Here is a 25,581-nt window from a genome sequence, read left to right as displayed (position 1 = left end):
TAGTTTGGAAAGTTATTTTACCTATAGATCGAAAGAATCAGGCACTTGGTAAATGGTCCCCACACTGGGAAGGACCCTTTCGAATCTTAAAGGTATTTTCGAACAATGCTTACGAAATTGAAGAATTGGCAGAAGATCGTAGGATCTTGAGAGTAAACGGGAAATATTTGAAGAGATATAAACCAAGCATGTACGAAGTAAAGATTGCAAAAACGTAGACATTCAGGGTACTACGAAAGCCAAAATGGTCAGGCATATATCAAAACATATACGTTGCATTGATCAAAATGGCTTTATAATAAGAATGGGTTGATAAGGTAAAAGAAAAGAGTCAAAGAAAACACCAAAATATTTTTCATTCAAACATAGAAATACATGCATTACAAAAAGGATCCAAAGAACATGATCTAGAAACTTCAGAGATTACAAAAAGAAAGCATAAAAGCCTAGGGCAAACACTTGCTAATTAATCCTTTGGTCTAAACCCTCCAAGGACAGCACAGGCAAGCTTTCGGCTTCGAACATGTCCATGGATCCAGAATTGCGCATCCTCCTCACTACACCTTTCTTAAGGAAAATGTAGGAGAGGAGTCTCCCATAGGGAAGACAGGTCACAGCCCCTTGACGTGTGACACCTGTGGAAACAGCCTTAACAAGTCCTTTGAAAATCATCAAAGGAAAGTTAATCTTCTTCCCTCGAAGACCACAGAGAATAAACTCCAAATCTTCAACCATGATGCTGTTTTCATCAAGCCTCCGAGGATGGAAGTTACCCACAAGCAGTTGATGCCAGATCCTCATAACCTTGGCACTGAAGGGGTCGTTGTCCATGAGAGTCCTCAACATGAGATGAGTAGTCATGTTGAAACTGTTATCATCAAAAGTTTCCCCAGAATTGTTGCATCTCATTAGGTTGGCAATGGTGGTGGGAGTAATGCTGATATGAGCATGTCGGACCTCAGAAACAATGGTGGTCCTACCTTCAGGATCTATGCGTAGAGACGCAAACATCCAGAAATCTGCCAACATGTTGGGGTAGACAGGACCCTCCAGGATGTCTCCAAAGTAGAAGTCCAGTTCTTGGTTGACAAAGAGGTGTTCGAGGCTGATGAAGTTGTTATCAAGTTCATCTTCAGAAAGCTTGAATTCTTTCTTGATAAGAGCTTTTATGTTGTTGAAAGAAAGAGGTGCAGCCATTTCAGAAAAAGGGTTAGAGAAAGAAGTTGGTTTTTCTTTTCTGTTGTTAGTATGTGAGAAAGCACAGGAATGGAGAAATGAAAGTAATATTAGACCCTTTATATAGACCTGGGATACTAAAGGTTGGTTTAAATGTTGATGATTGATTAGACTGCATTTGGTTTTCCAAAAAGGGAGTTAAGGCTTCCGCCGTTTCCCGCCCTTGGAAGTTGATAAGTAATCATGAAACTGATGCACGCACGTCTCAAATAGACGTTTTGAAGAGAGTGACGTCACTGTTTAATAATGATTATGGCTAGAGAAGTGGAAACGTCAAGTCTAAAGGCAAGGATGTTGCGAAGGATAGTCAGGGTCTATATGTTGCATTAAATAAAATCACTATGGAAAATCTGAAGATATATTCTGGCAGAACTTGAAAGATTTGCTAAAAGATAGTGCTTGCGAATATTAGAAACATAGACAGAATGAAGATAGAAGCCAAGCATATAAATAGATGTTTCTACAAAAGGTTCGATTACAAAACGAAAATGCAACAAAATACAGGATTGGAAACAGCTAGTTAAAATCCTCAGGGAGGCTATTTTTGATCTTCAAATATTGAGTCTCCCACGAAGACATACGAAGCTCAAGTAACGCCCGGTGTTTCTTCAATCTTTCAATCTCTGGCACTAATTTCTGCGCAGTTTCGAAATGTTTAATTCCCGATTGCACCACTTCGAGAAAATCCTGTTGGTTGGCTTTTTGTATGACTTCCTGACAATGTTCAGCTTCCTTTATCTTTTCTTCGAGGGCCTTTATCTCTTGCTTCCAGGAGTTGATGTTCTTCTCGTAATCATCAAAAGCCTTCTGATTTTCTGAATGTTTAAGCTTGAGGGCCTCACCTTGTCTCGTTGCATCCACAGCAGAATTCCATGAAGAGTCATGAGAGGCCATTTTCTCAGATAGTTCCTTTTCGACATTTTGCTTTTGAAGAATGTTGGCCTCGAGCTGTTCAACTAGAGAACCTAGCAAAACAATTATCTCTGAAACTTCTGTTGAGACTTGAAACAAATCCACTTTCTTTAAGAGTTGATTTAAGTTATGACTCTTAATAGGTTCCCGGCTAAGAACATCCACGAGATTGACCCCAAAGAACTTTTCTTTTATCTGTCGAAGGAGGTTGGGAATATCTTCCTTGTCACCAGATTCTATAACGACAGCTGGAGAGACATCAAGTTCTGAAGGCGAAGAAGTATTCACAGTCATAATAGCCTTTAAAAAACTAAGAGGATCAGTTTGCTTAAGCTGTTCCAGTTCCAAAGGAGTAGGCTTCGCAGGGGCAGGCTTCGAAATTGTCCCAGGAGTGGTTTCTGTGTCTAGGGCTGAAGTTTCTTGAGGATTGTGTTTTTCTGGTTTAGAAGTTTCCTCCATAACATCTTGTTCCGATGCAGTGTCTTCGCTGTCATGTGGTTGTGGATTCACATTGTCGCTGCCTGAGAATGGATGATCTTCTTCCAAATTTTTGTCTTGATGAGTAGGTGGGGATTCGTCAGTAGATTGGCTTTCTTCGACTGGTTCATTAGGCGATATGGTGGTGAGTGGCCTAGCATCTTCGAAGACTGGTGAGAGAACATGAGTTTTGTTTTGAGAGATATCTGTGTTAAACAAACCAAAATCAGTCGTAAAGATAAGGCTTTGAGGAGTTTTATTGACGAAAGTGAAAGAGTTACGATTACCGTGAAGTTTATCAACATTAATAGTGAGGTCATAAGCTTTAAGACCTGAAGTGGCAGTGCCAGCATCATCCTGCAATAAACAAGGTAAGATGTCGGTTTAATCATTTAGTTAAAATTACAAGACAGTATGTGGGTTGAAACCCAAATACCTTGGTTGGGATATTGTCTGGACTTGAATTATGGCTTTCGACAACGAAAGCATTACTGGCGGTTTTTAGAGGAGATTCTTCAGAAGATGCCTTGTCGCCAGGAGAAGCAACTTTGGAAGAACTTACCCCTTTCTCTTTTCCTGAAGGGGTAATAGCCTTTTGTCTCTTTCTATGTACTTGTCTGGTACGAGGAGGAGATTTATCGTCATCATCTGAGACAAATGTTGAAGAGACTTTCCGTTTCGAACCTGTTGGGGGTTTCGAGCTCTGGAAAAAATATATATTAAGCAAAATGAGTACTGCTCACAGATTATACAAGATTAAGAATATAAAGTGGGTATGTACCGTGGGCTTCTTGTCAGTAACAATGGAGTCACTTTCACTTGGTTTGTTGCTTTTAGATGCCCCAGAATCCTTTTGGGTAGGAGCTTCTTTAATCTTCCTCCTTCGAGCAACAGCTGTAGTTGAAACTGAAATCAGTATATCAGCAAAGAAAAGAAAAGTCAGTCGAAAAATTGTCTGAATCCAAACCTTCAGGTATTGGAGTCAAGACACAAACATGTTCAAGATCTATATGAAGATGTCCTTTGAAAGTATCCAAGGTATGCTTAGTCGGAACCACTCGTTCAGCACGTTTTTTAGTACTTTCTTGAAGATCTCTTAAAACGTTGCCACACACAAACCAATTTGGAAAAGGGGGGCTCAGAGCCACACCAAAATCCACACTTGGTAGTGGAGGGAATTTTGGAGGATTAAGTTTGAAAGCCACTTCATAACGTAGTTCTGGTCGAACATACGAGGGCAATTTCAACTTATCCAGTTTGGCGGAAAACTTTTCGCGCAAAATGACTGCAGCCTCACGAACGGTCCGACTAAGATCATCAGGCCTGTAGATAGTTTCAAAGAATTTTTGAAAAGCTTGGATTTCTTTAATGTGAGTCGAGGTACCTTTTTGAAAATTCTCCTGCACATCAGCAAAAGCTGCAGTTAGTTCTTGAGTAAGACTATCGGCATCAAAGATTTGAGAAGTATAGTAATCCGTCCACCACTGATGAAAGTCTGGTGTAGTATAAAAAGCAGGTTCGAAAGGAATAGGAGAAAGATTGGCGACGCCAACGTATTTGTTGATTTTGGATTCACATTCTTCTTCAGTCAGGTACAAGGTATGGTAACACATATGGTTCCTTTTCTCATATAAACACTTGGGTTTTACTTGAACCAACCCAAACTGTCTCGAAACCAGATTTGGTTGGTAGCATACAAGGACACATTGACCTTTTGATGGTCGAAGGCGATGAGAAAACAACCTTGGGGTCAGAAAGGCCTCCCAAATTTCCATAGACTCAGTTTGTTGATCCTGAGATGTTGATGGGAACCTTCGAGTAAACCATTCAGGACCAATTGTTCTGTGTACGAACGGAGCCATAGAAGGATCGAACTGATTGCGCTGGGCGAACATCATTGAATATGATAGAAAATGTTCACGAAGCTTCCCAGTTTCTTCTATAGTTCGATTCTTAATTTTGTTATCTTCTTCGTTGACATTGCCTCGAAAAGGAAGATGAGTTTCGAACGTAGCATTAAGCCACAGTTGCAGTAGCCAGAAAGGACCAGCAAAAAGCAGAGTACCAGTTTTGTAGTTTTTTGTAAGGTTCGAGGCTTCGCTAAGATTTTCATAAAGAGATCCTAAAAGTAACTGGCTTAGGTTGAGCTTTCTTCCAGCATGTAGCTGATTAGCCATGCAAAGGTATCTCTTTGCGACCTGTATGGATCTTGAGCAGAAGGCACATCGTGAGAGCCATAATGCCAAGAAAGCAATATGCTCTTCATCAGAAACTTCTTCTTGCGTTTTGTTATGGTGCTTCTGAATGAATGCAGTATAAGTAACTGTCGATTCATTAAAACCAATAGTATCAGTATCCATCTCATTGGGATCGAAGGTCTCCCCAGTTGGTCGAAGTCCCGTAATAGCAGCTATATCAAAGAGAGTGGGGGTAACCATCCCACATGGGAGATGGAAAGTGTTGTGAGAAGCATCCCAAAAGTGAACCGCTGCTACTAACATGGGTTGGTTATATTCTAAGCCTGTTTTTGACAGTTGAATTAAATCATATATGCCTAACGATTTCCAGAAAGATCCTTTCGTTCTCTCTACTTTTTCTAACCAGGCATAGTACAAATCAGGATCTTTGGCTAAAGGGATTGACCTAAACACTTTTACAAAGTTGGTCATATAGTTTAACCTAATTTTTGCCAAAGCCAAAGGGATCACAGTTGAAGTTTCTTCAGCATTAGCAGATTCTCCTAAGGGGGAACGACCATCTTCATCTATCTTAATCTTACTAACTAAGGGTCTAGTTTTGTAATAAGCGGGGAAGAATCTGTTCATGGATGAATTGTTTTCACCTGGTAATGGACCCATAAAAGCAAGAGGTTTTCCAGAAAGTTCAAAGGGAATGATTACCTGGGAAGCGTAAATAGCGCGCACTTCTGCGGTATTAGGGTTTGGAATGTGTTCTTGTTCCTCAGACCGCGTTGTTGTTTGGAGCTTCAGAATAGGTTGAAGAACATTTGAAGATGAAGCCATGGAGAGGTTTTGATTGGAAAAGTAAGCTTTTTTGAAAGGGTTGAGAGTGTTTTTTCCTTTTGAAGAGGATGAAGAAGTAGGAATGAAAAGGTGTATAAAAGTGCAAGACCAAGTATTTAAAGGTTTAACGGAAACCCTTTTTAAATCTTTTTGGGTAAAAACCAAGGGACACGTGGCGGCTAGTGATTTAATCCAACGGCGGTCGAATAAATTAGCTTTACTCCTAGTATGTAGGAGTAATGATCAAGAAGTAAGGTCAAAAACGTGGGAATGTAAGTTGTGAGAAGACATCTTTGAAAATGACAAGACGTTTTGGAAACAGGGTCAGCAATGATTGTGACGTTAGTCAGCAATCTTGGAACTTTCAAAGATTAATAAGAGACGAAATCTTATGATGGCAAAAAACGCCTATTTCTCTTGATTTTCGAAACAGGCATTTATTGGGGGCAATTTGTTAGCTGAAGATTTCGTTTTATAAATTGGTTCTTCGAAGAAGTAAAAATTCGAAGGAAAAATGGTTACTGATGACCATCCCTTAAAAATAAAAGAATGGCTCCTGATGGCCATGCTTCGAGAATGAAGACTTCTAAGTTCGTTCTGAAGATAATGAATACTGAAGCTACTAGAAGTGTATGTCTTCGAGGACTTAGACAAAATTTATGAAATATGTTCAAGTATTACTACTTAGCGTGTTTTCGTAGTGTTTTTAAATACACTGCCACGCGTCGAAGAAGGACTCAGGCGGGAAGATTTGAAATTCGAAGACGGTTTCGTAACTGTCTAAATAACAGATGGCGTCCCTGGAGTTCTTATGAGAAACATGGCATTAGATTAGCGTAGGACCGTTAAGGTCGAAATTAGTATAAATAGGAGTCTTAATGTTAGGATTCTGGGTGTTCATTTTGTACAAATCACTCACATATTACTCAAGTATCAAGTGTTAAGAGAAAGAGTTCGCTGAGAAAATGTAAGTATGACACCACCATTTTAATACATGTGTATTCTCTTTCGTTTTCAAATATCTTTCAGTATTATTGCATTTCATTTACTTCTTGCCATTTACATTTCTGTATTTTTACTTTCATGTCATTTACTTTTGAAGTATTTAACATTCCTGCATTTTAAGATTCTTTATGCTTTAACAGTACTTTCGTTTCATATGTTATTTTACTTATCCTTTCACTGAAATTATACTTACGTATAACCAAGTGATTGTCAAGACTACTCGTTTTATTCGAAACAATTCTTATTAACGAAGACGAATCATGACTATGGTTCGAATGACCATTGATAACAATCTTTTTGACTATGTGTCCTAGGATCAATCTAGTCGATCCTGCGAGTAACCAAATCATATTTATTATAGTTTGGAAGACTAGCGGTTGTTTACCGGAAATCACCGTAAACATGGATATGATGTCCAGGTTCACCGCACTTATAACACCTAACAAGAGCACCAGAGTCTCCCCCACTAGGCTTCTTCCAACCACCAGTATTTGGATTACCTCTACCATATGGTTTACCCTTATCCATAGGCTTCTTCCTCTTTCTGTCAACTAACTCGCAAGAATGAGATGACTTCAGCTTGAGATTATCCTCTTCATAGATCCTGCTACAGTCTACTAAATCAGTAAATCTATGAATCCTCTGATATCTGGTACCCTGCTTAATTTCTTCACGGAGACCATTCTCAAACTTAACACACTTTGAGAATTCACTTGCTTCATCATTTTTATAGAGGACATAATACTTAGCCAGCTCAACAAACTTGGAAGCATATTCTGGTACCGTCATGTTACCTTGTGTCAGCTCCAAAAACTCAATCTCTTTACTGCCCCGAACATCTTCAGGAAAGTACCTTCTCAGGAATTATCTCTCGAACACGGCCCAAGTAATTGCTACACCAGCAGCTTCTAGTTCATATCTACTAGCAACCCACCAGTCATCAGCTTCTTCAGACAACATGTGAGTACCATACCTCACCTTCAAACTTTCAGCGCAATCAATCACTCGGAAAATTCTTTCAATTTCCTTTAGCCACTTCTGAGCGCCTTCTGGATCATGAGTGCCCTTGAACAGCGGAGGATTGTTCCTCTGAAAGCTGTTTAGTTGTCTGTCAGCACCAATCCCAGCTCCATTGGCATTCCCTCCCAGCACACCAGCAATCATGCCCAGAGCCTCAGCAATCGCATCATCGTTTCTTCCACTTCTTCCAGCCATTGTTCTGCTAATTCAAAAAACAATTTCGTTAGAATAAAGAGTATCGACAGTGTCTACCTTACATTAGTCGCATACAAGGGAAATACTGACACTAAGGCTCTGACTCCAATGACCGACTATGCTCTGATACCACTATTGTAACACCCTTCTAAACCCCCGATAATAAAATCATATTTTCAGAGTAAACATGCAAATAAGAGCGTTACAACTACTTTATATAAAACAAAACATCTGTCATGCTATTCCGAGGAACATAAATAACTTCAAACATGTTTCAAACACAGCAGAATACTTCATTCAGTTGAATAATAAAAAACAACGCCTGCCATACTCAAGGCATAAACAATATTATTCAAATAAAAAAACAAAGCATGAGTTAATATCCAACTCTAAAACAAACGTTCCCCAGTGTTACAAGACCAGAGCATGACACGACTCTAAAACTATCGAAACAGCCTACGAGCTATCCTCACTAAGCAAGTACGACTACAGTTCAATCTGAAAAATGACAACAGTAAGGGTGAGTCTCATTCACAATTAAACAATGTTATCAGTTCATAAACGATAAAACATCAACAGTATAATATTCACCCAATATCAAATACATTCAGATTATACACACATCCACCAATCACAATCATCAATCAGCACACAACATTATAACATTAGAACACTTCCATTCATGTTATAATGATTCATACACCTAATGCAATGCAACTATATGCATGTGGTACCAATCATGAGTTTTCACTCATCTCACCGATCCACCATCATCAAGGATACGATTACTTCCTCTCACTAATTCCACACCATGGGAATTAGGGACCACTGATCCATCTACGTCGGGATTCAGCCACCATATGATTACAAAATGCATGCATCATCAATCACATGCCAATCACCACTTTAATCATATGAACACACTATCATAATACAATTCATCACATAGTACATACGACAATAATGCCTTTCACAATCATGTACCAAGTACATCAAACCAATACAACAACAACGGGTTATTTACATCATTCCATACCACATACAACGCATCCATCACAATTCATCATTTAGAAAAATACCGAGTTATGAAAATAAAAATGAGCTACTGCTCTTTGAATTATTTAGTTAGATAGAAAATAAAATTATTGATCCAACGCCCAAAACGGAACTCAAATCAGACTTACGGTTCAAAAGATATGGATTTTATAAAAATGATATTTTTCAAAAACCTACAGCGGTAATCGGTTACCCAAATGCCAGTAACCGGTTACCGTACCTCACATAATTCATCACACTGTTTTTTGTATGGGTAATCGGTTACCCTCTTTCAGTAACCGATTATTGACTCCCAAACAGCAATTTTTACCTTTTCGCACAGTGGTAATCGGTTACCCAAAGGCCAGTAACCGATTACTGCGTACCTGCAACCCCAAAAATCAGATTTTACAGCATCTTAAGCTCCCCAAACACCACTCAATCGAACCAATGCGATTGTACACGAAAAACAGAGCCAAATCATAGATAATACATGTTATATCAACAATCAAACAACACATTCAACATCACCAATCATTGCAAACATGTATCTACACATAATCTATCAAATTGAACCTAATTGATCAAAAACTCCAACCTAGGATCTATTCTCTATCGAATCAATAGCATATAATATCCATCCTACCATCTACAACCCGATAATAGAGGTTAATCGGAAGAGCCCCCCCCCCCCCCCCTTACCTCGAAGGTTGATCTTGGTTCTTCCTCTTCCTTTCTCTTTTGCACTTTCATATTCTCTACGTTCTCCCAAATGCTCTTGTGTTTCTCTTCTTCCAAAACTCTTGTTTTATGAAAAACACAACATAACTTTAGTAAAGGCCTTAGCTTTAACACCCTCCCTCTTACTAACTACTACAATGACCTATTACAATTATTCTCCCAATTTCCAATTTAACCCATCGAATAATTAATGACAAAGACAAATTTTGAATAAGAAAAGAAAAAGGTATAATTTTATATTAAAATTAATTTTAATTATAGTAATAATTCAAATTATAGGATATTTCAATTTTGAATTAAAATTAGATTTGAAACAAAAAATTAATATAAAATCATAAAATAATCATAAACTTGAATTAAAAAGAAAAGAGAATGGAATTCTAAATCTTGACTCGAAATATCGACTGCTTCGCATCGTCTTGCAAATCTCGCTTTTTCGATTCAGTCCCTGTCTAACACAATAAAAGAGAAACAAGACATATTTTTGTAATTTTGAATTAAGGGTTAGTAAATAAAAGGACATAATCTGCCGAAACGGAATGATGCAAATGAACTGATCTTAGGGTAAAAATTAGGATGCAACATTTGCACAAGATGGAAGACGTGTATTCATATTTTCTCTTTTATGAAATTTTATATTTCTCATGTTTACAAATAAGGTAATCACTACACTGATAAGTTTGCAAGTTTTAGTCCCGTTAACCTTAAGGAGCATTGGTGGGATGATATACCGTTAAGGACTTCATAGGGATTGTGTGAAATTGTCATCTTTAAAGATTTTACTAAGTTTATATTTCTCATGTTTACAAATAAGATAATCACTGCACTGATAAGTTTGTAAGTTTTAGTCCGGTTAACCTTGAGGATCATTGGTGGGATGATATCCTGTCTTTTATTGTTAAGGACTTCATGGAGATTGTGTGAATTTGCCATCTTTAAAAATTTTACTAAGTTTTATTATTCTTGGCTTTAGGCCTTGTCCTTCCAACTTTTTTAGTCTATTCAACAAAATTGTTGTGTGCTTCTATAAAGAATTATTGTGGCGTAAGGTGCCAATGTATGATATATTAGATAGTCACTATGATGTTCTTGCATCTCACTAATCTTATATGTATTAATGTTCTTCCACACAAAAAAATGGGGTCTTTATCCATATTAAAAAAATATAAACAAGTAGATTTAACATCTCTCAATATATAATTGTTAATATTAATGTTATATCTTATCATAATAATGATATAAGTTAAAAAAAAAATCGTATTAAATATTAGATCAATTAAAATATCTACTAACAATAAGATTGAATTTTATTTTATTATCGATATAAAGAAAAAGCCACAATAAAATGAATTGATTTAATCTAATGAAATTGTAATAATAATATGATTATTTGTCAATAAAGTTAATTTAATTTATAAAGAATTGACTCATAGTTGCAAAGGATGTAGATTTAACTTTTGTTGTAGAACTAAGGACCTCTTTAGTGAATAATATCAAGGGGACAACTTCTCAACCATTACAAAAAGTTAGATAGTGTACCTTCAATCAATCACAAGATTCTATTTAATTATTTATAAAATAATACAATCGTTATTTCTAAAACAATTTACCCTGAAGATAATTCTACCCTAATTTTTGAGTTAGGTAGATAAGAATTCACCTAATATTAAATGCCTCACTCTTTAAATATTGAGGCCCGTACGTCCTCTAGTGAGCTATGGAATCAACTCACTTTTTTTTTTGTTAACCAACAAAATCACTGTCTAATTATTCGTTTCCTCATACATGATTAGATTTAGAATCTCCATTTTTTTCTTCAACATACTCCAAGTCTCCATTATACCCATTAATCAAGAAATTGGAACAATTCTTCTTAATACCATGATCAAACAAGTTTCTGAACTCACCATTTGGACCTTTAAGGTAGCTATATCGCTCTCTATTTAACCGTTCATTTGTTGTAATATTGCTTGATATCTGACTGATAAGCTTAACTGTGATAGTCCAGATTGGTAAGAAGATGAAAAAACTAGCAACTAGAAATGAAACGGCACCAATGTGATTTTTACCAACATATTTAATCCATGACCAGAATGAAGAAGGAGCAAGTGGATGAGTTCGTAGTCTTGTAAGACAAACTCCACCAGTAACCAAGATTGATGAAACTTCAAGAACAAGAAAAGCAAAAAATTCACGTAAGTTCTTCTTTCCAATGCAAGTGGATACGAAAATACAATGATGATCAAATTCCTCCACACACAGATTACAACGAGGACAATGTTTTGCACGAAGAGGCCTCACAATCTTGCACGTTGAACAAAGTTGAGGCCAATTTCCAGCTAGCAAAAAAGACTCACTGTCTTTCATATTATGAATACCATGCCCAATATTTTTTTTGATATAACCAGGATCCTTTATTCTACATCTATATAACATCATAAATCCAGCAATATTAAGTAGTACTCCAGACCATGCAAAATATCTAGTTGCACCCATCAGTCTTGGCATTCTTTTTGCCAAGATAACAAAGTGGATATATGTGGCGAGTAACACAAAGTTTAAGCACCCAACACCTTCTTTTGTTTTCTTTTCCCAAAGGCGGTCAGAGTCCTTAAATTGTTTTTCAATTCTTAAGAAAGTTTCAAGTAAAGAAGCAGTGTGTTTGTGATTCATAGTATAAGCAAGTTGCATTGGGTTAAGACCGTCATTGTCAATCAATTCCATATCTTTATTATTTCCTCCGTGCTTTACTAACGCAACACAAGACTCACATTTACCATTACTAGCAGCCAAATGTAGAGGAGTGCGACCTTCTTTATCTTGACGTTGACGATGTGCATCTAGAAATAACAGAAGATGTACACAATCAATGAAACCTTTGAAAGCAGCCCAATGCAAAGGGGTTCTTCCATCATTATCAGGAACATCAGTTTGAGCATTCCATTTTGAAACAATATGATAAAGGAAATGTGTTTGACCGTATTGAGTAGCAACATGTGTTATTTGAAACCCACATGTGTCAGGTAAATTTAATTGAGCACCCTTTTGAAGTAAAAGCTCTGCAACCTCAATACAACCATGAACTGCACTCCAATGCAATGCTGTTTGGCCAAAATGATCTCTTGCATTTATATCTCCACCATGGTCAATAATGTATTGAGCAACAACAGACTGGTTATTCAAAGCCGCCCACTGAAGCGCATAGTAACCAGAACAATCAGGCTCGGTAAGTAGATAACCTTCTTGCTCCACCAATCTACGTAAATTCCCCAAATCCCCATTACAAACCACATAACGAACATCGTTACATAGGTTCTTTTTGGCGACTTCATCATCAGAAGATGGCGGTGACAATGTTTTACCATTAGATTGAACATCATCCACAACATCAATATTAGAGGACATATCTGTGTAACATACCAATTAAGAATGTCAATAACAATAATGATATTAACACACCTTTTTATTTTATATCCATTTTGTTAATCACATGGGTAGAAAATAAGGGTTTAAGATTTTTTTTTTGTTTATCACCACCGGTATAGTTCGATTCGGGGGTCAGTTCTGACATCAAGTGATTCCAACCCCCTCCGATCGCAGATGAATAGAGAAGTATTGGCAATGGTAAAGTTTATTTAAACTATTTGTGTTAGGTTTAAAGATGAATAAAATAAGTATATTAATATCAATAATCTACTGAATGATAAACTATTTAATTTTTCATTATGTTAGTTTAAAACTTAATACCAATAAACTAAAATATTTTTAAGGCTAATCAATCTTAATAAAAAGATTATAAACTATTTAAAAATTAACTATAATTATTATTTTTTATCTCTAAATTTAAATATTTGATTTATTTAAATTCGTTGATAGAGTAATATGTTAACATCTTCATTTAATAGAAGTTAAACTCTATAAATAATAAAGATAAAATGTTATAGGTTACTTCACCATAAGTTATTGTCATGTCCACATTGTTGGAGAAGTTGTTTTCATTGATTTCACCAATAGAAGAGGACAATGTTGATTGTTGATCCTCTGATAGAACCTCCTCCATAAACGTGATCTCAGGAGAAGTAGCTAGGTGACAACAAAGTGAGAAAGAAAATCAATAAATCTTATATGAAACGAAAATAAGACATATAACTTGAGAAAAAAATATTATAAATCAAATATGTAATAAGAGATATAATAGCAAAAGTAAGTAACCAAATCAAAGTGAATTAAAATGTATTATAATAAACTTACCATATTCCTTTACCACATATTTAGATTTGATTAGTTCATTTAAATGTGGATCATCTTTGTGAGACTCCTTGTTCTTAGACTTTCCCTAAAACATAAATGAAATCCAGAAAAGCATAATCAATCAATATAATCATAAAATAGAAAATTCACCTTAAAGTGAATAATATTAACTATTAATTATATAATTAAAATCTACCTTAGCATGGGAGGAAAAAAATCTCACGCGATTGCGAACAATTTTGGGGTTGTCGTGTAAATGTGAATGCGAATATGGCATGATCACATTATGAGATTTGAGGGTGGAATTCGAAAGCGAATGATGAGGAAGATGACTGTAACATCTTTGTAATTGGAAGTATGTTGTTTTTAGATTAGAATTTCTAATTCGATGCCAAAATGCCATTATATCAAAGAATCAAACAGGTTGGATGAACTGTAATTGAGGTTAGTGTGTTTTTTTTGCAATTAGAAAGAAAAAGGAACAAAGACAAACTCACATTGTTGTATGATAGTGATTGTGTTTTGATCTTTGTGACTCACTTGTTAAGATGCGATCAAATTTAAATTAGAAACAAAATTACGAGATCCATTCTTTTAGCTATTGATCTCTCACTCAACAAATGAAAAAACTAATAGTCTAAGTCATTAGGTGATTTGTCATTCAGATGTAAATTTTAAAGATTTTAAGATTTTATTAAATATTTTTCAATGGTTAGATTTGTCGATAGATAGGTTACTAATAGTATTACTATTTGTTCTCCTTCTCGAAGTTATAAAAAATATTTGTGATTAATTACAGTGAAAAGAAAGTTGAGATTTTGAATTTTTGTATAGTAACACAATTTCATTATCATTTAAAAATCTTAAACATTCACATATTTAATATTACTGTAGCACATGTAATTTTATTTCGCTTAATAACTTTTAATCAGATAAGTATTTTATAAGACTCATTATTTTATTAAAAATATATATTATATAAATGACATTTATTATTTTTTATGAATAAAACTTATTTAATATGTCATATAAATACATAAAGTGTTGTTTCATTTAGATAACAATACTTCAACTAGTCTGAAATTTAAGCTTGGCTTGTAGAATAATGTGTATTTGAATTTAGAGTGGTCTTTAAATTTTACATTAGGGTTCTAAAGTTTAAAGGTACTATAATCTCCTTTAAGTACATATATTAGAAGATTTTGCATGTTTTTGTCATATGAAAATCCATAAAGGTAGGTCAGAACTGATTTATTGTGTCCCTAAAGCGTGTTCATCTAGTCTGCTTTGCTTCCTTTAACTTGGGTAATATGATTTTCTATGGATTTGATTTAACCTAGATCAGAAGATAGTGTCGCAAGCGTACAATTCTTTCAATGTAGTAGAAAAAGTATCGTTCCGCTGAACACTATTTGGACTATTGATTTTATATATTTGATGATTAGCTGAAACGATGATAAATTGGTTTCATATATTTTGATTGATTTAAAATTTTATAAATGATAAACTCGGGATTGTGATTTTCGATTATGATTTACTCATGTAAATTTATCGTTTTTCATTATGTTATGAGAATTCATGTTTTGTAGAAATAAAATAGATAAAAAAGGATCATATCTTATTTTAGAGCATTTGATTGTGTCTCGAACCAATGAATCACCTTCTTTTGTAGCGTTTTCCATTCGTTCAGGATCGTTTAAGCAAAGCTACTTTTTAAAAGAGTTTACTCAATCAAACTAGAGACACTTTCATGCCATGATTTAATATTCAGGCCTTTGTAACTCGAATATGAGTCCTACCTTATTAGTGTATTGATTGATATCTTACTGTATATATCGCTACAAAAGTATAAAAATAATAAGTCTTAAAAATTCCGATAACATCATATTTTCTCATAACAACATTTGAATTAAAAGCCTACACGAGGTTTTTCGTTTAGACAGTCCTCATGATCTGAAGTTTACGATGAGACTACTAGCACATAATGAAAGAGATCGCAAACATAATTATAGATATATACATATGCATAGAATAAAGTAATAACTAATAAGCAATAGAGAAATAATAGCAAATAGAACCTGACTTATTGAATGAAAAGTACAATAGTGTGTTTGCTCCTATGGAGTCTTTGGAGGCAATATAAAAAATACAAACTAAATTATGCATAAAAATATATTAGAGTCTAATTATATAGCCTCTAATACCTTATTATGGAAATAATTCCTATTTAGTCCTTGTCCCTTTAGTGTGTAACAATAAGAAATGAAAAAAAAGCCAATAAATGAAACAACAGAAAAACGAAATCGCATGAGTCAATGAGGCTATTATGACCGTAATGCACATTACAAGTTGGTCATAATGGCCATTACGTCGTTCCAAAATTTTCAAAATTAGAAATTTATGTCCCTAGCGTCAATATGACATTAGGACCACATGTTAATGCCCTCTATCATGTCCCAAAATTGCTTCATTCTTTCTTAGGATTCTCGACATCTTCATACATCTTCTTGGATTAGCTTTTCTTTCATTTAAACGTGGCTTTGAACTTTCAATTATATTCATAAATAAATAAAAAAGAAAATGAAAGTAAAAAGAAAACTAAATGGAACAAAAATAGATAATACATGATAGATTAAATAACTGAAAGACAATAAAAAACACAACTTATCAAGCTCCTCTATGATTGAACCATTGTTTGTCCTAAAGCAACCAACTCATATAAAAAGTATATGGATAACACAATTTTTAGAAGAATTTGAATACATGCATGGAAATTTTATTCAAAATCCACACATACAGTGCGCGCGCGCGCGCGCACATATATATATATATATATATATATATATATATATATATATTTGGGTTAATAAGTATTCTTCCCCCTATCACATGGGTGACGTTTGAAACATCCCCGTGTAAAAAAACAAGATTTCATTTTTAATATTTTAAGATTCTCTTTTTTGCTGTGACAATATTTTTTATTTTTTTTATTGATGTGGATAACTTATTTGACTTTTTTTATATTATTTTTCATTTTTAAAATTCAGGTAGAATTTTTCATTATTATTTTATTGTTTGGGTCCCAAGATGGTTTAAAACCTCTAGGTTGTGTGTGTTTGTTGGTTCAAACTCTATTGACACCAATTTTTTGAATTTTGGCATTTAGCATTTAACACCTAAACCATAAAATAGTAATAAGAAATCCAACTTGGACTTAAAAATAATTTAAAAATTCAACTAAACCATCACATCAATAAAAAATTAAAAACAATTGTCACGACATAGATTATAGTGACTGGATTTTAAGAGGGACCAAAACAAGAAAAAATTTGAAATGTTAAGGACAAAATTTTGATTTTTTTTATAGTGAGGTTTTTCAAAGGTAGCCCTATGGTAAGCGAAAATAGCTATTAACCCTATATTTATAGGAACCGAATCAACTTTTGGAAAGGATAATCGGGTGAGAATAATCATACTCATTCAGTTTGACCTCCTATTGTTATTTATAGGCATCGTAGATCAACTCACTTTTGAATTGAATAATCGAGTGAGGGTTACCTTACTTAGTAAGTTTAGTTGCATTTAATTGTCTTTATTTATATTTTTGTTATTTAGCTCAAGACTGGTCAAACATATTCACACAAACAATAGAGTTCTAATTTTACAATGTCAATTTATATCATTCATGTTTCAATCAGAAATTTGTTTAGAAAAAGAGTTACCGATCATGTTCTAGAAAATAAAACAAAATCTAATCGAAGGATACTAGTTGTTAGAATAATAATGAGTGACTAAAAAATTCTAACCTTGGATTTTATTATGAAAATGTAATATTTACAATACAAGTACACGCGATTCTTATTCTAATTCAATAAAACTCAGCGGGATTTCAAAGATAGAAAATTGTAGCAATTTATTCAATAGAAATAACATGCTTATAAAATAAACTAATGAAAAACAACAATAACAACATAAAATTCCCTCATTCTTAAGCTAAATATTATCACTAATGTAAAAGTAATATGCAAAAAGAAGGAAGAGAAAAACTTACAGAATTATAAATGCAGAGTGAATTTCCCCTAGGAGACATGAAAATTGAAAAGAGGTTTTTCTCCATTCTTGTTTCCATCTGAGGTTTTCTTCACGTACTAATATTTTGTTGGAACAAAATTGGTTTATACCATATCCCTTAGATTTTGATGATAACAAAGTATTTAAAGAACAATTGGATAGACTAATGTGTGTTCAAGTGTGCGGGTATAAATATCAATATACTGATTGAAAGTTAGTTTTAAAACTGCACTGAACATTGTAAGAGAAGCTTTCAACAGGCAGATTCTGAAGATCAGACTCTGAAAAATCAACTTGTGATTAAGTCATCTTCTAATGATCATAACCTGAAGTCTCCAAACTTTAAATAAGCCAACCTCTGAAGAGTCAGAGTCTAAAGGATTAGAAGCCAAGATTGAGTCTCCAAAGGACCAGAACTTAAACCCAACCAAAGCTCAAAGATCGAGGAATTCTTGACACGTTGCTATCAGACTTTGAGGTTGATTTGTCATGTTATAGTCACGTGATAACTCAGTAGAAAATTACAGAAGCTGGAGTTTTACAACTAATAGTTCCTTTTGTATAAAAGGAAGTTTGAACGAGGTTGCAACGACATTATCCTTTTGAGGAAGCTTTGCAACAGATCTGTTGATGCTTATCTCCAATGACTCTCTTGTGCTTGAAGATCTTTTCCAATGAATCTTTCATGGAACTCCATAAAAGGGGTTGAAGATTTGGATAAAAATACCACATTGCGTCTTGACAAGAAAAAGAGAAGTTACTCTGTCAAAAAAAAAGAAAGAGCACAAACTAACTTAGAACTTCTTACCAATTATATATTCTTAGAATTTCTTAAGTCTTATAGTTTTTGTGTTGTAATTACACCTCTAATTGTATATCAAATGTAACTATCAAACTCTCATCTATTATTTATCTACTAGATAGATTTTTATAAGTCTCTTGCTTGTATGCTTGAGCGATTAGAAGTCTCTTGCCTGTGTGCTTGAGTAGTGAAGTCCCTCGCTTGTGTGCTTGAGCATTGGAAGTCCTTTACTTGTGTGTTAGGGAATTTGAACTCTCCTTCCTGCATGTTTGAGAAATCATAACTCTCTTACTTGTGTGCTTGAGCATTGAAGTCTCTTGCTTATGTGCTTGAGCATTGGAGTTTTTTACGTGTGTCTCTTGTGTGTGCTTGAGCAAGCTGTAATCAAATTTTGGTTATAGTGGAAATTCCTTGAAAGTGCAAGGGGACTGGACGACTCCTGAGTTGTAGGAGGAACCATAATAACTTCTTGTGTGTTGTCTTGCTCTTTTATTTACTTATGTTCATTAATATTATGTTGCTATCTATCAGACTCTGAATCAGATATTGATTCATCCGAATCAGAATCTGATAACAGATTTCAATAAGTAAAAGAAGAAAAAGTTAACACAATTCAAACCACTTCTTATGTTTTTCTCACCTTCATACTTTTTTCCTGGGGGTATTACGGGTTGGCCGTAATTACCATTGTTTCTAGGTGATTTTCTTCAATTTTTTATTTACTGTGCAAGTTTTTCTTTATTTCTACAAAAATAAACAAACACACAAGAAAATTAAATCAAACACACATGTGGGTTACCTCATATGTTGTGCTTCTAAGCCACACCTCAGCTACGCCATACTAGGCTTGGGAGCCCCCATGACGTTACTATATTCACGGTCCACAAACATATAAAGTTCAAAGTGTGAAACCCAATGGAAGAAAATGACTTTATGATTTTCATACCCTAGTGACGTCAAACACGTGAAGTTAGGGGTAAAATATCATATCCACGGCTGTAAACCAAAGGAAGTTTCTAAGACCTCAGAAACAAGCATGAAACTACTTTAGAGTGACATCTAATATGGGAAAATGATTGAAGAATGACTGTTAAATGACATAACAAACTATACCTTGATATCTGTATATCTTAACAAAGATTTCACATGTGAAATTCTAGGTCTCCAAAAACCCTAGCAAGTCCCTATATAAGGAGCCATGAACGTAAAACCAAAATATACATAATTTTCTAACCTAAATGTCTCTCACAACCGATAGTCACTAACTTTGGAGTGTTTGAAAGTACCACCCCTCCTACTCAAACTCGCGGACCATAAATAGCTTCGCTATCTAGAGTTATATATATTTGACTAACTTCACAACTAAGTGAATGATTCCTTATCAGAAGGATCAAGTAGAAAGTTACGGGCTTAACTTTTTTATAAATAGAATTTAGATTTAATATAGAAGTTTTTTTATCAAATTTGACTTGATTTATATATTAAAAAAGGCCTCACTCTAAATAGAATTTTATGTTTAATATGTTGCATGATCAATTTATTTTAATTTTTTATAAATAGAATTTAGATTTAATACATTTTAAAGGCCTCACTTTAAAATTTGTTTTAGACCTTTAAGCAAGTTGGGTCGGTCCTGTAACTTATAATACCATATAACTATGGTACAAGTTATCAAATAAAAGATATATACCGAAATACTTGATTGTAAGTTATTTGATAAACACTAATATATACCAAAAAATTTGATTCAAAGTAATCCGATGAGAAAAAAATATGTACTGAGACACTGAAAATTAAATAAACGTATAAAGTAATGTAGAGGTTACAATTTCATCAATTTTCAAAAAGTTAAATAAGAGTATAAATGGAAAGGTAAATAATTGGTATGCAAAAAAGATATAGTTGAGATTTTTTAAAAATTGTAGGGCAGAGAATTGTGTGTGGAGGTGTGTGATAAAATTTTCCTCTTGTATATAGAACCACCCGAAAGGTAATGCAGCTCAAGCCCCCCAAGCCCCCCTCCCTGCCTTAGATTAAAAGGAAGTATAATTTTTTTTTTTTAAAGTGAGGCCTTTAAAATGTATTAAATTTAAATATAACCAAAAATATATATTTCAAATTTTATGTTTTAATATGTTGCATGATCAATTTATTTTAATTTTTTATAAATAATATTTTTTAATTTATTTTTATAAATATTTTTTATTTTCAATTTGATTTATGTCCTATCAATATGTTGGGTCGGTCATGCTTATATCTATATTTAGGGGTGTTTAATTTCAAACAGATCCAAATAAAAATTGCAAATCAGTATAAAAAAAATTGAAAACCGCAAAAAAATAAAAATTTATTGGATGTGTTTGAATGTTATTTTGTGAAAACCGCTCGATTTATATCAAATTTCGAATTGATTTTCAAAATCGATCCAAACCAAACCGAACTATATATATATATATATATATATATATATATATATATATATATATATATATATATATATATATATATATATATATATATATATATATATATATATATATATATATATATATATATATATATATATATATATATATATATATATATATATATATATATATATATATAACTTCAGATTTAATTAACGTTTAAGATTTAAAAATTCTATATAAAGATCACCCTACTGAATTATTTACTACTATGTTTTTTATTTAAAAACTCCATAAAACAATATTCTTACCAAAAATACTTTTATTTTATAATTAAATTGTTATAAAAATATTTTTGACATACATACTTAATATTTAGTTAGAATATGATTATAAAAATATTTAAATTTGTAATACCCCGACTCTCCGACACCGGTAATTATCATTTAATTTGGTTAATTGGTAATTATCATTTAAATCCTAATACTTAAGAATCAGAAGAAACGTCACAAAACGGGAAATTTTGCACACTAACGTAACCATACGCGTATACCCCCTTGCCCATACGCGTATCATACGCGTATCACCAGAATCAAATTTGCACTAAAAACTCCCCCATACGCGTATCACATCCTCATACGCGTATGACCTCTCTTCCATACGCGTACCATACGCGTTCCACCAGAAGGTTGCACTATGCTGGGACAGGGCTGCGTATCATACGCGTATAGCCCCCTGGGTTTGTCCCTCATACGCGTATGGCCCCAACCCATACGCATATCATACGCAAACTGATAGAAAAACTGTCTTTCCAAGTCTGCACTCGCACCAGTTCGTTCTCACTCGTTTTCATCACTTCTAGTCTGCGATTTCAAGTCCAAAACATCATATTTTCACCTATTAACTCACACCATTCATCTAGATTCATTAACCTGTTATGCTACATCAATTTTACATGATAATAACTCAATTCCTACTCATCAAATTGGACAGTTTTACATTCAGATTCAGTTCCTCTTATGAACATAGCAACAACTCAACCAACATCCAAATCCACACTATAATTCATCAATTCAAAACAGAATTTCATCCAGAAATCATACAATATCATTATTCAAGAAAAGGACATACAAATCAAATCAATTCACACATAAAGAATAAATCAAATTGGTCAATTATGAACCTAAAGAGGGGAAAGAACCCTCACTACCCTCTCATGTTGTAATCACCATTTAAAGAACCCATTCTCCCCCTTACCTTAGAATTGAGCTTTGATCCTTCAACAATGGTGGAAGTCTTCCTTCTCTCTTGCCCTAGCCTCTTTCTCTGTTTCTACGTTTTTCACAACTTTGCCAAAAGAATTATTCCTTCTAATTTTTCTTTATTTTTATTAATCTCTTACTAATCCTTAATTTTTCTAATGGGCTTACTACACACCCTCTCAATTACTAATCACCTACTTGGCCCAAATAATTAATTAACCATTTTACTACATTATAGTTAATTACTAAACTAATATAATAATAATTAAAATAACAGTTTAAGCACCAAATACACCAAATAACTGCGTAATAAAATAAATATCGAAAACGGGGCGTTACAACTCTCCCCCACTTACGATATTTTCGTCCTCGAAAATCTTACCTCGCTCAAACAACTCGGGGTAGGATTCCTTCATCTTGCTCTCCATTTCCCACGTCATGCTTTCTCCGGTAGTCCCCGTCAAGACTACTTTCACCAACGGGATATCTTTACCTCTCATGGACTTTATCTCACGATCTATAATCCGAATCGGCATCGTCTCTACTGTAAGATTCTCTCTCACTTGCACATCATCCATATGAATCACGTGAGATGGGTCTGGAACATACTTCCGAAGTTGTGACACATGAAACACATCGTGTATATTTGACAGGTTAGGCGGTAATGCCACCCTATAAGTAACGGTCCCAACTCTCTCCGTAATTTGATAAGAACCAATAAATCGTTGAGTCAACTTCTTAGACTTCAGGGCACGACCAACACCAGTCACAGGCGTGACTCTTAGAAACACATGGTCACCCGATTCAAATTCTGACTCCTTCCTTCGCTTATCATGATATCTTTTCTGTCTACTCTGTGAAGCCTTCATCTTTTCCCGGATTAACTTTACCTTATCTGTAGTTTCTCGTACGATTTCCGGTCCAAGTACTACGCCTTCGCCGGATTCGTGCCAACATAGCGGAGTTTTACACCTCCGACCGTATAACGCTTCAAAAGGTGCCATCCCTATTGTCATGCCCTCGGTTTTTTACCGTACCTCTCGTGTGAGAGATACACGATGTAACACCCTATTTTTATTAGATTTTAGTTAATTAGGATTATTTGATAATTGGTATTGTTTGTGTGTTTATTTAATTATTGTTTGAGTAATAATTATTTGATTTTGTGGTAATATGTTATTTACCTAATTAATAATGGTAGAATTTTATTTGAAATTAGTTAAATGGGCTTAGTTGAGTGAGAAAGAGTATTAGGTGGGTTAAGCCCAAATTAGATAATGAGAGTTAGAAGAGAATTTTATGAGTTAACCTAAATTAGATAGAAAGATAGAAAGAAAAGTAGAGAAGAGAAAAGAGGCAAAAGAGTAGAAGAGAGAAGAGAAGAGGATTGTAGATTCTTGAAGTTAGAAGGAGAAATTCAAGAGGTAAGGGTTTGAATACAAGTTCTTATAGACTATATGATTGGGTAATGTGTGTTGTTGTGATTATCTCTTCATCTTTGCAATTTCATGGAAACATAGAAAAGTTAGGGTTTATGAACAAATGCATGAATTGATGATTTGGAATGTGTTATAATTGTGTCTATAACATGTATTCTGTTGATATTCGTGATGCTTGGTGTTTTCCAACTTGATTGGGTTAAGTTTGGGGGTTTTTGAATGGGTTTGATATGCTGTTTTTCTGAGTTTGGGGTTTTCTGAAATCGCCAGTTCGCGCCGCGACCCCTTGTGCGCGCCGCGAACCTCTTGGCAGAAACTTGGGAAAAACTGGATCTGCTCAGTTCGCGCCGCGACCCCTTGTTGGCGCCGCGAACTGCTTGGCAGAAAGTTAGGGATTTTTGGATTCGCTCAATTTGCGCCGCGAACCCAGTTGGCGCCGCGAACCCTGTTTTACAGAACTTTTTCCAAACTTTGAAAGGCCATAACTTTTGATCCGTAGCTCCGTTTTATGCGCCGTTCGAAGCGTTAGAAAGCTATCGTGATATTCTATATGATAGTATAGGATTTAATTGAACTTGATTGATTAATTGTGACGTTAATATATGGAATGTCATGCGATTGTCTTATGTGTGTTATGTTTGTATGTGATGTATAACAATTGTTGGAACACTTTGTGTAGATGTATTCATGATGTATGTGATTGGGTATATGATGGTTGTTATGCCTTGTTGCAATTGTTAATTGTGTGTGTGAATGTGGTGTACAATTGGCGGATAATTCATAGAGTTGGATTATGGTGATATGCGGTAAGTTAAGATTGATGAGATAATCTTAATGGCATAAATTGTTGGTATTTGTACATACATTCATAGCATGGTCGGCTTTAGGGTGGAAGCGGTGAAACTTGGGTTCACATGGTAAGAGACATTGAGCCTTGAATGGAAATAGGCGTAGAAGACGTGATCCTTAATTGGAGATAGGCGTATTGGCTTTGATCTTGTCCAGATCGGGAGCGTGGCTTGGATTCTAAACATTGAATCGGAAAGCGGTGAAACATTGGATTCACATTGGGTACCACATGCATTGAGTCACATTTGTTGCATTTCGAGTCACATTGTGTGTTATGTGATTGTCTTGTATACATGTGATTTGTTTTGGAGTGATGATTAGTATATGATATGTGAATTGCTTAATTGAGAAGTGTGATGAATAGTAAAATGTATGCTTGTTTATGTTTACATTTCCCATTGTTATGTTTTCTATAAGAAGTTGAATTCTCACCCTTCTGTTTGAATGTTATCCTTCGTTGATAACGTGCAGGTTCCGACGAGTAGTAGCTTGTCCGAGGATTTAGCCGAGGAGCTCCTGAGTTGTTATTGGATTAGGTAGCGAGTCATATGCTCTGATCATGTAACACTTGGGGGAATTTTATTTAGACTTATGCTTATGTTTGAATATTGCTATTATCTATGTTTTGTTGGATATTCAGATGTATTTGTTTGAGATCTCGGATATGTTGTTTAAGGCTATGTGGCCAAGATTGTGGATTTAAATGTTAATTTGAACTTGGTAGATGAATATAGTATGGGATATATTCATTGAAATTTTAATAGCAATTCAATTGTTTTTCCGCAAGCGTTTATGCATAATGAATGAAAGTATGAGATTTACATTGTGTTACAATTATGATCTTTGCATATTAAG

The 25,581-nt window shown here is 34.3% G+C and overlaps 2 protein-coding genes across 2 annotated transcripts; both read right to left on the bottom strand.

Annotated features, from left to right (window-relative positions):
- Positions 1-11,384: 11,384 nt before the first annotated feature.
- On the bottom strand, positions 11,385-13,049 carry LOC131645925 (protein S-acyltransferase 24-like). The gene has a single exon (XM_058916112.1). The coding sequence runs from the start codon at positions 13,047-13,049 to the stop codon at positions 11,424-11,426; it is 1,626 nt and encodes a 541-aa protein (XP_058772095.1). The 3' UTR covers positions 11,385-11,423.
- A 6,239-nt stretch (positions 13,050-19,288) lies between these two features.
- LOC131648602 (uncharacterized) lies at positions 19,289-23,442 on the bottom strand. The gene is made up of 2 exons (XM_058918346.1): positions 22,821-23,442; positions 19,289-19,335 (listed from the first exon to the last, which is right to left on the bottom strand). The coding sequence occupies exons 1-2, from the start codon at positions 23,440-23,442 to the stop codon at positions 19,289-19,291; spliced, it is 669 nt and encodes a 222-aa protein (XP_058774329.1).
- Between the last annotated feature and the right edge of the window lie 2,139 nt (positions 23,443-25,581).

The sequence above is a fragment of the Vicia villosa genome, linkage group LG2 (assembly GCF_029867415.1).
Source record: "Vicia villosa cultivar HV-30 ecotype Madison, WI linkage group LG2, Vvil1.0, whole genome shotgun sequence".
Taxonomy (NCBI): domain Eukaryota; kingdom Viridiplantae; phylum Streptophyta; class Magnoliopsida; order Fabales; family Fabaceae; genus Vicia; species Vicia villosa.
Note: the sequence above shows the minus strand (reverse complement) of the source record. Positions and strands in the feature narration are given on the sequence as shown.